This window comes from Archocentrus centrarchus, chromosome 10 (assembly GCF_007364275.1).
Source record: "Archocentrus centrarchus isolate MPI-CPG fArcCen1 chromosome 10, fArcCen1, whole genome shotgun sequence".
Taxonomy (NCBI): domain Eukaryota; kingdom Metazoa; phylum Chordata; class Actinopteri; order Cichliformes; family Cichlidae; genus Archocentrus; species Archocentrus centrarchus.
Window position 1 is genome coordinate 4425982 of NC_044355.1, and position 12242 is coordinate 4438223.

The window sequence follows — 12242 nt, forward strand, 5'->3', positions numbered from 1 at the left end:
CAGGATGAGCACTGCCAGAGCTACAAAATGACCTCCAGAAGTCACTGGTGTGAGTGTCTGATCAAACAATAAGAACAGACTTCATGAGGGTGGCCTGAGGGCCCGACGTCCCCTAGTGGGCCCTGTGCTCACTGCCCGGCACCGTGGAGCCCAATATGGTCTTTAAGTCTGACGTCATTTCCGGTCCAAATGCTCCTAAATAAACAGCAATGGCATAACCAATACCTGTTCACTATTAAAGATGATTGCAACATACCTTATCAACTGCAGCCATTTCCGCTTCTCTGTCTCATCGGTAAAATGACAGCTGAGTGTGTTTTTTTTTTCGAGTTGGATCGATTAAAACCACGGACACAGCATTGCGGCATATTGATCACGTGACAGTTTGGACTCGGAAATGGAATTCTACGTCATCACTTAACAACCGGATAGGCATTTGCCATAGAATAGTAGAATTGGCAGGTCCACCACTGGTGCCCTGTGCTTTTCACAAATAAGAGCAGGTTCAGCGTGAGCACATGTGACAGATATGAAAGTGTCTGGAGAAGCCGTGGAGAATGTTATGCGCCTGTAATATCATTCAGCATGACCACTTTGGTGGAGGGTCGGTGGTGGTATATCTATGGGGGGGACACAGAACTCTACAGGCTGGGCAACGGCAACCTGACTGCCATTATGTACCGGGATGAAATCCTTGGACCCATGGTCAGACCCTCTTGCTGGTGCACTGGGTCCTGGGTTCCTCCTGGTACACAACAATGCTCGGCCTCATGTGGCTAGAGTATGCAGGCATTTCCTGGAAGATGAAGGAACTGACACCACTGACTGGCCCCCATTTTTGCCTGACCTAAATCCAACACAACACCTCTGGGACATTATGTTTCAGTCCATCTGACACCGCCAGGTTGCACCTCAGACTGTCCAGGAGCTCAGTGATGCCCTGGTCCAGATCTAGGAGGAGATCCCCCAGAATGCCATCCGTCGTATCGGTAGGAGCCCCGATGTTGTCAGGCATGCATGCGAGCACGTGGGTGCCATACAAACTACTGAGTAACATTTGAGTTGCTGCAATGAAATGTTTGACAAAAATGGACTAGCCTGCTGCATCATTTTTTTCACTTTGATTTTCGGGGTGTCTTTAAATTCAGCCCTCTGCAGGTTGATGATTTTTATATCCATCAAACGATGCGGCATCCTTTCATTCCTAACAAATTACCCAGTCCACATCAGTATAGATATCAGCACGATTTTTTTCCCCATTGAGATCTGATGCATTTTCAAAGTGTTCCTTTAAGCTTTTTGACCAGTGTGTGAGCGATCTGCAAAATCGCCCATATATCATTTTCCCAAGTGCTTTTGAAGATCAATACAGCTTAGAGAAACTGATAACATCCTTGCACAAACTTCTTTCAGCCTTCAATGCAATATTTTTGTTCAACACCTTAAATTAAAGCTGAGAGTTTGCCCTTCAACTGCAACACAAATGTCTCACTTCAAGTCTGCTGTGGTGCGGAAAATATAAAAACTGTGTCACTGCCCAAATACTTCTGGGCCTCACTGTACATGTTAAAGCAGTCAGTGGATGAGTGAGCAATGTCACTGTCAAGGACACTCCAGCAGAGCAAATGATTGCTGATGGACACATTGGCTGTTTGGGATTAAACCTGCGACCTCCTGATTACAGGGCGGCCTTGCGAACCATGAGGCCTCCTTGGTGGAGGAAAAGAGTAAAAGGAGTATTGATTGCCTGCCTCCTGCTGCTTGTATAATTATAGAACATCTGTTTGGGGTCTTGGATGCCCTGCTGGACACTGAGGAAACCCAGAGGAAGAATATTACTCATCCACACAGAGTTTGGGGTGTCTACAGGGGGGCTGAGGAGTTTTATGGGAGGAAGAAAAAAAAAAAAAAAAAAAAAAAAGAGGACAGATGGGAAAATGTTAAAAAAATCTGTAATGGATAAAATCAGCAGTGTGGTAAACATGAAGCATTAACAGCAGCCATGTTGACATTTCATTTTAGGGTGAGTGACAGAATCTGCACAAAGACCTCTAGCAAGTGTCTGAGTGAGAGATCAGAGACACAATCTGCGCATGCATGTTGGTATGTGTGTGTGTGCGTCAGGTCGACAGCAAAAATGGCTGTTGATATTAGAGGAGGAGATAGAGCGTGTGAGATAAAGTGCAAAATGGAGAGCGACTGAGAAATGGAGATTACGAGCCTTGGCTACAGAGAACATATAAAGATCAAGTCTGTGTGTGTGCATGTGTGTGTGTGCGTTTTCATTCTGAACAAGGCACACAAGTGTCAACTCACTGCTCTGAGCACGCAGGAGGCATGTGTTGAATCCTAAACACGGTCCTCTTTCACTGCCCCAATTCATCTCTAGAAGCAGAAATGTCTTTTTACACATCTGCCTCATCGCTTTAAATAACAGAGCCGTCTGCAGAGCGTCTAATGATGGAAACTAGAAATTCAAGAGCAGCTTTTCAGATGAGAGCACCGATTACATGTGACTTCAAATTTCCCAAACTAAATTATAGGAACCAGTGCATGACTCCATTTTGATACACTTCTTAAAATGTGAGATAGCAGATACCTTACATCATACCTTTAATCAAAAGCTTTTAATGGTACCCAGCAGGGGGAAAAAGCGTGGTCAGTAAGTCTGACCGTAAATCAGAACAGCACGTTAGAAAGGAAGCCAAAACTGCCATCTTTCACCTTAGAAATATTGCAAAGGTCAGTCCACTTCTCTACCTGCAGGAAGCTGAATTACTAATGGGAACTGACACAAGACATCTGCATTACTGCAAGTTTCAAACGTGGCTTTAGCAGTCCAAACATGTTTGGTGGAGCGCTCGTGAAAACACAGCTGGCATCAGCTTCTTGTGCCAGACTCGAACGAACGTCGCTGGGCTAGATTAAGAAACTCATGAAATCTCGCCTGTTCATGCTTCAGAGATGCTGCAGAGCACACAATGCCATAACTAATCATGACTTCCACCTTTTGCAGTCTGCTGATGACTGCCTTCTTTCATGACATCAACGGACGATAGCAAACAAAACAATGATAGGTGGAACTGGGAGTTCCACCTAACTAGGCGGCATCGTTCCACTTTCACTTTTCCGTTTAATACGGTCGCACCTAAATAAGTGGCACTAAAAAAACCCCAAAAAGATCCTGGCATGCCGGTCTTTTTGTCTGCTAAGACCAATTACACAAAATAAAACAACATCATCAACAGCTGCCATGGATGAAGCCCAAACTGATCAGTTCAGTTTCATCTGAACCCAACATTAGGTCATTAATAACTTCATGATGCATCCACTCACATAAGCCAGTCTGTAAATTTTTAGTATGCTTTTGTTCCTTTTACTTGTTGTTTTAATCCTAACAAGATGAGCTCTATATTATGACTGTGGAGTGCTGTACCATCAAACATCACTAAGAACCGTTTTCCAGGTTGTGAAAATAAATCGAGCCAAATAAAGCTTTGCAGGCTGATTTAAAATTGAGATCTTCCTGTGCCAGAGCCAAGCCGATGATGCGCGAAATATGGCCGCAAAAACACCAGATTTATCTCATATGGGCTGTACTACATCAACTTATAGATATGACAAATCTTAAATGGCACGTATTTCCTTGATTAATATGTCTAGCATTTAACAGGTTCTGCATCATAAATATATGCAGATCAGAAAAAAAGCTGGCACTCATTCATTTTAAACTGAATTCTTGTAATCTAACTCTTATTCTTCACACAGACTAAGACAGCAGCTCAAGTCATCTGTGCTCTTTAAAACAGACAAAAGATCCTGGGACATAACATTAAATTAAACTGTTCTAGTTTTTAGTGCATACTGTAGCCTTGCACTTCTTTCCAATTCTGAGGCATGCTGTAAGGAATTTTATAAAGCATATCAAAAAAAAAAAATTCAGATAAGATCATTTAATGAAGCAGTTGCATATCTGCCACAGTATGTCAATCCCAACTGAGTCATCTACATGATAAATGGGGTCCAAACAGGTCCAAATGAAGCCATTAATTTAAAGTGTTGTGAAACTAGATTTACTTGGTCGAACATTTGCACTGCACTTTGAACGCAAAAAAGTCAAATAATTTTTTCATATGAATAATAGCTCGACTTCAGACTGTGGGGGAGCGTGGGGTGCACATGCGCGTGTCAGCTCTCCCACTGGGAGTCCCACCATAGGGTTAGGATTATTTTTATATTTTAGTTATGAAGCCAGCAATCTCCAGTGCAACTTAAAGTGACTGTGCATGTTCAGGTTGTTGCCCAGGGATCAGAGAAGCTCACACACATTCTGCCTGCAGACACTCTGTGACCTGTGCTTGGATCCTAATCTCCATCCTGGGGACTGAGCACTAAACCCTCACAGATTTAATTAAGCTACCTGGTAAATGACTGAAGTAAGAGGCTGGAAGGGCTCATGTTGCATAAATACGGGAATCAGACACCACTTTGCCACATATCATGTGACGTCTCCTTGATGAGAACAAAAAAAACAAAAACTGTTCTGCAACACTGCTGTGAAGCTTCTAAATAATAATTGTGCTCCTTGCTGTCAACACAGAATCATTAAGCAAAAATTTTAAGAAACGGTTGATAATTAAAACTGACAGTGATGCACACATTCTTCAGATTTCATCTAAACTTTTCTTGTAAGGACAGGGCTGGTTGCTCCTTACATGGTTATCTTTTTCCTTCAGGCTTCCTCTCAGAGCCCCAAATTTCAGGACCATGAACTGCAGACAATTTCCTCAAAATCTGTAGAACAAATGGAAAATGTGCAAAAAGGGGCCAAAATCTCTAATCTTCACGGATGAGACGGTTTGACAGTGAAACCGCTTTAAGGACTCGGTTTTAGTCAGAACACACCTAAAGTTTGAGAGGAGACTGGGAATGAGCCGGTCGCTTACTAATAGCGAAAGGTGCTGATCCCACTGGCAAAGCATTAGCTATTTCAGGATTTGAGGTAGCACCAAGGATAGCGGCTGGCATTGGTACAGGACATCTTCATCAAACTTGTTGAGACATGAAAACGAAGGATTTCCGTCCAGTTTTTACAAAAAATGTAACTGATCTGAGGAAGTTCCTTCCATAAATGGGTGGTCTTCTGTATTTTTTCCTTATGATCATTTTTACAAATATTTACACGAGAAAAAAAAAAAAAAAAACACATTTGTACAAATGGGTTTTATAAGCATTGCCTCAGAAAATAGTGAAACACTGACTTCCTAATCATTCTGCAGATCCCACGATGACATTTTCAAATAGCTTTTTTTTTTTGTGTGTGTGTGTTTGACAAACAGCCCAAACCCAATGACACTCACTTTAGTATAAAATATGAAAACAGACCCAGAACATCACTGACGTGGCAGCTCATCTGGCCCACGATCCATCGCAATTCACATTTTATTGCAATGTGTGAAGTACAGAAAGAAAGTGAGAATTTTTCTGGTTACTGGTTGGCTGCCTTGAGAATGAAAATCCACTGAGAAGTCCAGGAGCCTCACAAACATTCCTATCCAGCACAAATCAATTCCCTTTCACTGAAATCTGACCGATACTCCAGGAGAAAGAACAACTGTTGTGAATTGTGAAGAGACGGATTGATGGGCAGCTCGCCATCGTATAAGCAGAAGTCCTCACACTGAGAACGCTATGACTAAAAAAAAACAACATAAGTAGGCTACCTGTATGAGAAGTCAAATATCTTGAAAAATGACCTATCATCATTTCCAGTTTTCAGATATTTAATGACTGTCTGTTTTACAACTTTTTAACTTTGAGACTGGTGGTGAGACAAACAAGCAGTTTAAACTCACATTAGGCCCTATGAAGTTACAGTGGACACATTTCACTGTAATTTTACAATATGCTAAAAAAAAAGAAAAAAACAAGTCAGTTAATTTATCAAGTATAAGAACAATCAACTCAGCCCTCAACAGATCAGTTTTCATTACACTTTGAAGCCCTAGGAGCAGTTTACCTTCTAAGCTTTTTAATACTTGGCTACATATTTGCCTGAATAGCAGTGACTAAGCTGAATTTTAAAAAAAACAACTTGCCTGCTGGAGCGATATCCCGTCTTCAATCCCGAGTTTCTCCTCGGTGCATTTCTCACCTCTTAAAATGCCTCGGGGAAGGAGGGAGGAAAATCTGAGCGGTGTCTGGCATTCTAAATTCGGGAGATTAGCTTGCTATGTCAGCTTAGCATCCGCCCAGATTCAGCTTCTCTGTCACTCCGCTCCCCTCCACCCCTCTGTCAGCAGCAGCAGCAGCAGCAGCATGCTGCACTCTTGTTAACTTAGCTCCCTTCCCTACTGTACTTCGAAGTGTGCACTCGAGCACAGCCCATCTGGGACTGCTGGTTGCCATGGCGCCCGGTCCATCCTTCCCACAGGAGCAATACTAGAGCGAAGAGAGTTGGGTATGTGACAGGAGATGTCGGGCCATGAGAAAGTTCAGTGCAGTCTTTTGAATCAAAAACACAGCACGTCTATATTTAGGAAACTGGGTGGGGCTGGATGGAGGCAAGAAGATGACGGCTTTTGCCGCATTTTCCTATTTAGAGCTTGATTGTTTCACAGCGTTCCAAGTTTGAAGAAAAAAAAAAAACTGGTACACTGACAGAACGCCCAGGGGAGTGTCAGGAATGAAGGGAATGCAGTGAAATTGTGCAGAACAGGAAAAACTGTGTGTAGCAACTGCATGCTGGGTATTTCCATCATTAGTGTGAAAATGCTTCACTTCCTATTCCCAGGGAAAGAAATACAAAGGGGAGAAGGCACGGTGCAACTTGCTCCTGTGCTGTCAAAGCCCCTCAGATGGGTAAATTCAACACTATGTGGTGCTGTGATAGGATCAGACTTCCTCAAAAAGTCTGTGTAACAAACAACATTTCTGCTACAGCTTTCATACTGCATAATATAAAACTATTCTATCTCCACAGTGTGCTGATTTGTCTGCCAGTATTCAATTAACAGAACTTTTCCACTTCATCATGTGTCAAGCATTTAGCAATGGCAATGAAAAGCATATTTTTCTGAAAGAAGCCCTTCTGCTGAGCCTGCAATCACTAAGAAACTCATCTCAATAGGTTTTATTTACAGCTGTTTTGCGCTCCACCAAGTATGCTGCAAATTATCACTGCAAAAAATATGGGAACCATGTTAAATGGTATTTTCTCAATAACAGTTGAAACTTCACACAGGTTAGAAAACTCAAAATTAATCGATGAGAGGCAGAAACCCATCCCAGCTACGCTAGATGGATAAAAGTATTGGGCCACACCTCTTGATCTCAGAATTTAGGTGCTTTCAGCCCCGTCTGCACAGTTGTATAAAATGCAGGAACTAGCCATGCAGTCAACATTTGTGAAAGAATGCATCATTCTAAAGAGCTCACTGAATTCGAGTGTGATGCTGTAGTAGGACGTCACCGTTGCAACAAGCGCGACGAGTGCTGAGGTGCACAGCGTTGTGAAAATCACCAACGCTCTGCTGACTCAATAACCGCAGAGCCCCAAACCTCCACTGGCATTAACATCAGGGCAGAAACTGTGCACTGGGAGCTCCACGGCATGGGTCTTCATGACCGAGCAGCTACTTTATGTGTAGTGTGCAGGTGGCCCAGCACTTCTGTCCATATAGTGTATATAGATGGCAATGGATTTGCAATTTCTGCCAATCACAGTTAATTGCCATATAATTACAATAATACAGGAACTGAAAGAGGTCAAGTCAGCAAGTGCATGTACACTGCAAATTGCCAACAGTTCACAATTCATTACAAACAAGGTATAATGGTGCTTAGATGCACCAGCAGAGATGGCAACTTTCTATTAAAATAACTTAACATAATTAGCAGCATAAATAGCAGGATTTATCAAAGAAATTGTGGATGTTTGTGGAAGTTTGATTCAGAATATCCTGCCACTTTATGTACAATCAAAGTGCACAGAATGCAAGACATGACAAACAGTGCAGACAAAGAGCTTTAAGGAGACAGCACAGCACAGACAAACTGAGACGCCCAACAAACTACAAAGACATTTCTCAAAAGAGAGGATTGAGGAACAGACAAAAGCCAGCAAGAGCTATAAACACCACACAAAAAGTGTAGCCACTCTGTTCTAGCAAGGAAGGGTAAAAGAATTAAACTCTTAAAGGAGTAGAGGTAGTCTAAAAAACAAGCCTGAAGTGCACTCAGTGAAGACGAGAGTACCCATCTCCAGGAAATAAGACATCACAGTACAACCACCTACAACCCAGGGTCAGCAAAGGGCACCAAACAGAGTGAACACACAAATTTCCCAGTTACTATCGGAGGCAGAAACACACAACAGGTTTGGAAGAAAGAGCTCGACACACGAACAGAGCGTAACACAGCAACAGAGCATCACAGAGCCGCCTCTGGAGCACGCAGCGATCCACCACAGCGAGGGTAAACAACAACAAAACTGTAGCGCAGGGCGCAACTCACCGTGTGGTACCCACGGGCTATGGGCGGCTTCCCCGTGGGGTACGGATCCACAGTGTCGATGATTGTCTGTCTCTCCCCTTTCTGGTTGATCTTCCGAAATCGCCGACGGGACTGTCTGTGCGAGGCTTGTCGCTGAAAGTACTCCTCATTTTCATCCATATAGTCCACCTGGAAATGATAGGAAGGGAGGGAGACTGAGAGAAGGGGAGTGACTGTCTTCGTCTTCATTCACGCCCCCCCACCCCCAAATCCCCCACCTCCCTGCCTCCTGCCCCTCTCATTGCGTAAAAATAGAAGAGTGTGTGGGCTACACGATGCACACCTACGTCAAAAGGGTGTTCACAAAACAAGAGGAGAGAGAAAGAAACGAAGGGCTGAGCGAGGAATTTGCAGTGAGCTAAGGAGAGCAAAGCGATGGGGAGTAAATTGATTGACAGGCAGAGATAAACAGAGACGGAGCCTGGCAGAGCTGGAAACAGAGACACTGAACTCGCGCTGTCTCTGCTAGACACATTAACCCAACATGAAATTACAAGTTCAAATACGCTAAAAATCCATGTTTCCATTTTTAATGAACTGGGAGGAAGAGAAGCATTTTCCACGTGGAATCTGGCACAGTATCCCACTCGAACTAAGCAACCAGTGAAGTCAAACTGTACAGTTGTGAGAAGTATTTTTGATTACATACTACTTAAACGGTGCTCTGCTGCCAGGCAGCTTTGTGTCTCGACGGAACGACATATCTGACTTCATGTTTTTGGCCGATTCCTTCCCTCGCCGTGCTCGCTACTTTCACTGCGGCTTCACATTTCACAGTGCTCAGCCTTTGGGATTACACCACTAAAATCTCTCTCTGCCTTACCAACTGCTGCCATGACAACGGCAGCGGAGCTGTGTGCGAGTGAGAGCCTAAGTGTGATTGTGTGTCTAATTGCAAATCACGGTGTGTGCGTGTGTACAGCACAGACACGTGAGCAGCTTTGCTTATGTTTATAACGGCACGTCTGCATGTGTGCACCTTTCTCTGTGCACTCCTAACATGCAGCAGCCAGGCTTGTCCACATGCGTCACTTCCTCAGCGGCATTAAGAACCCCTTTTCAGTAATTACAGGGCAAGCTGACACCTCAAACAGCATAAGAGGTAAAAGGCCACAACGTGTCTGCAGAATGCAGAACAGAGGGAGGTGTTATTGAGGGGGTGTGTGTGTGTTTATCTGATAGAAGCTCAGTTATCTCAAGCTCCCCATCTACGCTGCACACTCACAGAGAAGAGGCAATTACAGCAAATGAACAGTGCTGTGACTGCAGCAGTGCAAACCAGCTGTTATTATGTGGGTTATGTTTCATGTCTCCTTGTTTGAAAAGATAACGGAATAGGGTGGACATGCACTTGCTAGAAATGGCAGTGGAGGGTGTGTTTGTGCATGTGCGATTGTACGGTGGGACCAACCATATTATATTATATTATTATTTTTTGTTTTCTGCTTTCACGCAAGCTCCGCGAGCATCTAACTTATATCCACTTCCTTATCAGACACTTTCACACAACCAAACACATGTTCGTGCCGTCTGTGGGTCACATCCCGAGCTGAACCAAAGACAGAGCATGCCCAGTCCAGCTGAAGATGACAGACAGGTAGCAGGTTTCGTGTGGCTTTCCCCACAAAAAATAATCTGTTTTACCTCCTCACTACCCATCAGGTCATTTCATGTGTGCCAACATTGTACGTTGGTAGTTGGTGGTTTTTATACGGTTACAAAAATAATGTTTGGTTGACAGAAAATCTCAAGGCAAACCACTGGGTGCCACTGTCCTGGACTGTACATCAGTGAGCGCTGATCTCAAGCTAAAGGTGGAAGGAAGTGAGGATAAAGTTAAATCAAAGCATATAAATGGTCTTTGGGATTTAAGGATGGTTTCGTATTATGAGAAAATGCATATTTTGTTTAACTGCTTGCAAGAGAATACCACAAATATGCATTTTTACCACTGCAATAACTCAAATAATTGGATTCTACACTGTAGGTTTTTTTTTTTAAATGAAAACGTGGCTTTTGCAAACTGAGCAACTAACTGATTTTATTTTTTTTATGTTTTCTGCAGTTCTGTTTATACCGAAGAACTTCCTACTGCTCGACATGATCACCGATGAGGGACCAAAGAAACTTCTCAAAAGAATGATGAAACATCTTCAAACTAAATTTCAATCAGCTGTTTTAAGCCATTTTTTCAGACCTCTTATCTCAGATCTTAGTCTCGTAGTAAACGTTAATTGAAATTTGTCACCTTGTTTCAGCACCAGTAAAGTATACTGCAACCTTGCAGCGGGCTTCTGTTGATTATATAAATAACTGGGCCATAAGCTTTTGACACAAGCAGCCTAATATACTGCATTATTACTCCATCACAGACAGCTGCAGTGAAATGTCAATAACGGGCACTTAAAAAGAACTTTGAAATAAATCAACTAAAAATCAAAGAGCTACACTCTACTGTAGATGTTTGTCTGGTGATCAACATGGATCCAGCTGTTTCACAGAAAAGACAGAATTACAGAATCAATCATTACCATCATTTTTCCTTTTATACCCTTACATCAAAGATAACTAAAGATAAACTCCAGCTGTCTGTGTCCAATTTCTATTGAAGTTTGAATAATTTATATTAGATCAGAACCGACAGGTGGATGCATTAGAAAAGAACTGGAGTCTGACCTGAGAGGTGGTAAGTAAAGGGTGAAGGTTTAAAGAATTAAAAGCTGCACGCCTGGATTTGGCTTGCAAGGTAGAGAAAAGTATCATTTCAATTCCTCTGTGGTTTTATAACATGGGAAAAACACAGAAATAAAAAAGTGATAATTATTACTTCCATTTTGTGATTGCTAGTTGGTGTGTTTGAATGTGCGCGTGCATCAAGTAATGCTTTTGACACTAGTGTGGTAAAAGTCTGAAAAATGGGACTCACCACAATCATCTCTGATGGTTCCAGGACGATGCACTCACATCCGCGTCGCAGGCTGCCTGCAGATCGCTTCCCAAAACTAAAGCAAGAGGTATAAAGAAAAAAAAAAAACAATTAAAATGTATATAAATCAACTTTACCTAAAGCAGCTGAACTCAGTCCTGTTCAAGCAAAGAAAGATCCCTTAAATGTTAGCGTGAACCTACAGGTAGCCCTTTGTGCAGCATTTTATATATGCAGTATGGAATATCTGTATGAGACGTGGGACAGAGGAGCATTGAATGAACACCACCTCTTTTCAGCTGTGACCCATCAGAAGGGAAACACCCACCTCTGGAAAAGTCCGCTCTCACTACGTCACAATTTGTACAGTATGCCTCCCTCCTAATGAGGGGGAAGCTTCAGAGACTGAAAGGTCTCGAAGACGACGAGCAGCAATGGAAACTGAGCATGAGGAGATCCAGCTTGCGGCTTTGGGAAAGAATGCCGCCTTTGTCCAGAATCAGACTTCAATTTAGAGACAAGAACTCCCCTGTTTGGTATTTTCAAACATCTTTCGATTCAGAATGTGATCCACGTCTTGTTGGTTTGCTCACTCTGCTATAAGATAAACTCAAGTGACTCCGAATAAAAAGATTCCCATCACGTTTATGGGCCAGCCTTGAGCTGTTTTGCACTGTTTCGCTTTCAGAGCTGAGTTTTTATAGTATTAAAAATAAATTCTTGGTCGGTTTGGAAGCTGAATGTTTTTCCCGAAATGATTAGA

General features: G+C 42.7%; 1 protein-coding gene across 1 annotated transcript in view; it reads right to left on the reverse strand.

Annotated features, from left to right (window-relative positions):
• The window catches only part of rapgef2b (Rap guanine nucleotide exchange factor 2b), a 119593-nt gene that overhangs the window by 48951 nt on the left and 58400 nt on the right, over positions 1-12242 (reverse strand). Inside the window, exons 5-6 of the mRNA XM_030738750.1 lie at positions 11480-11555; positions 8515-8682 (exon numbers count right to left, since the gene is read on the reverse strand). Coding sequence (XP_030594610.1) covers positions 8515-8682; positions 11480-11555 — 244 coding nt within the window. The remainder of the gene's footprint in view (positions 1-8514; positions 8683-11479; positions 11556-12242) is intronic.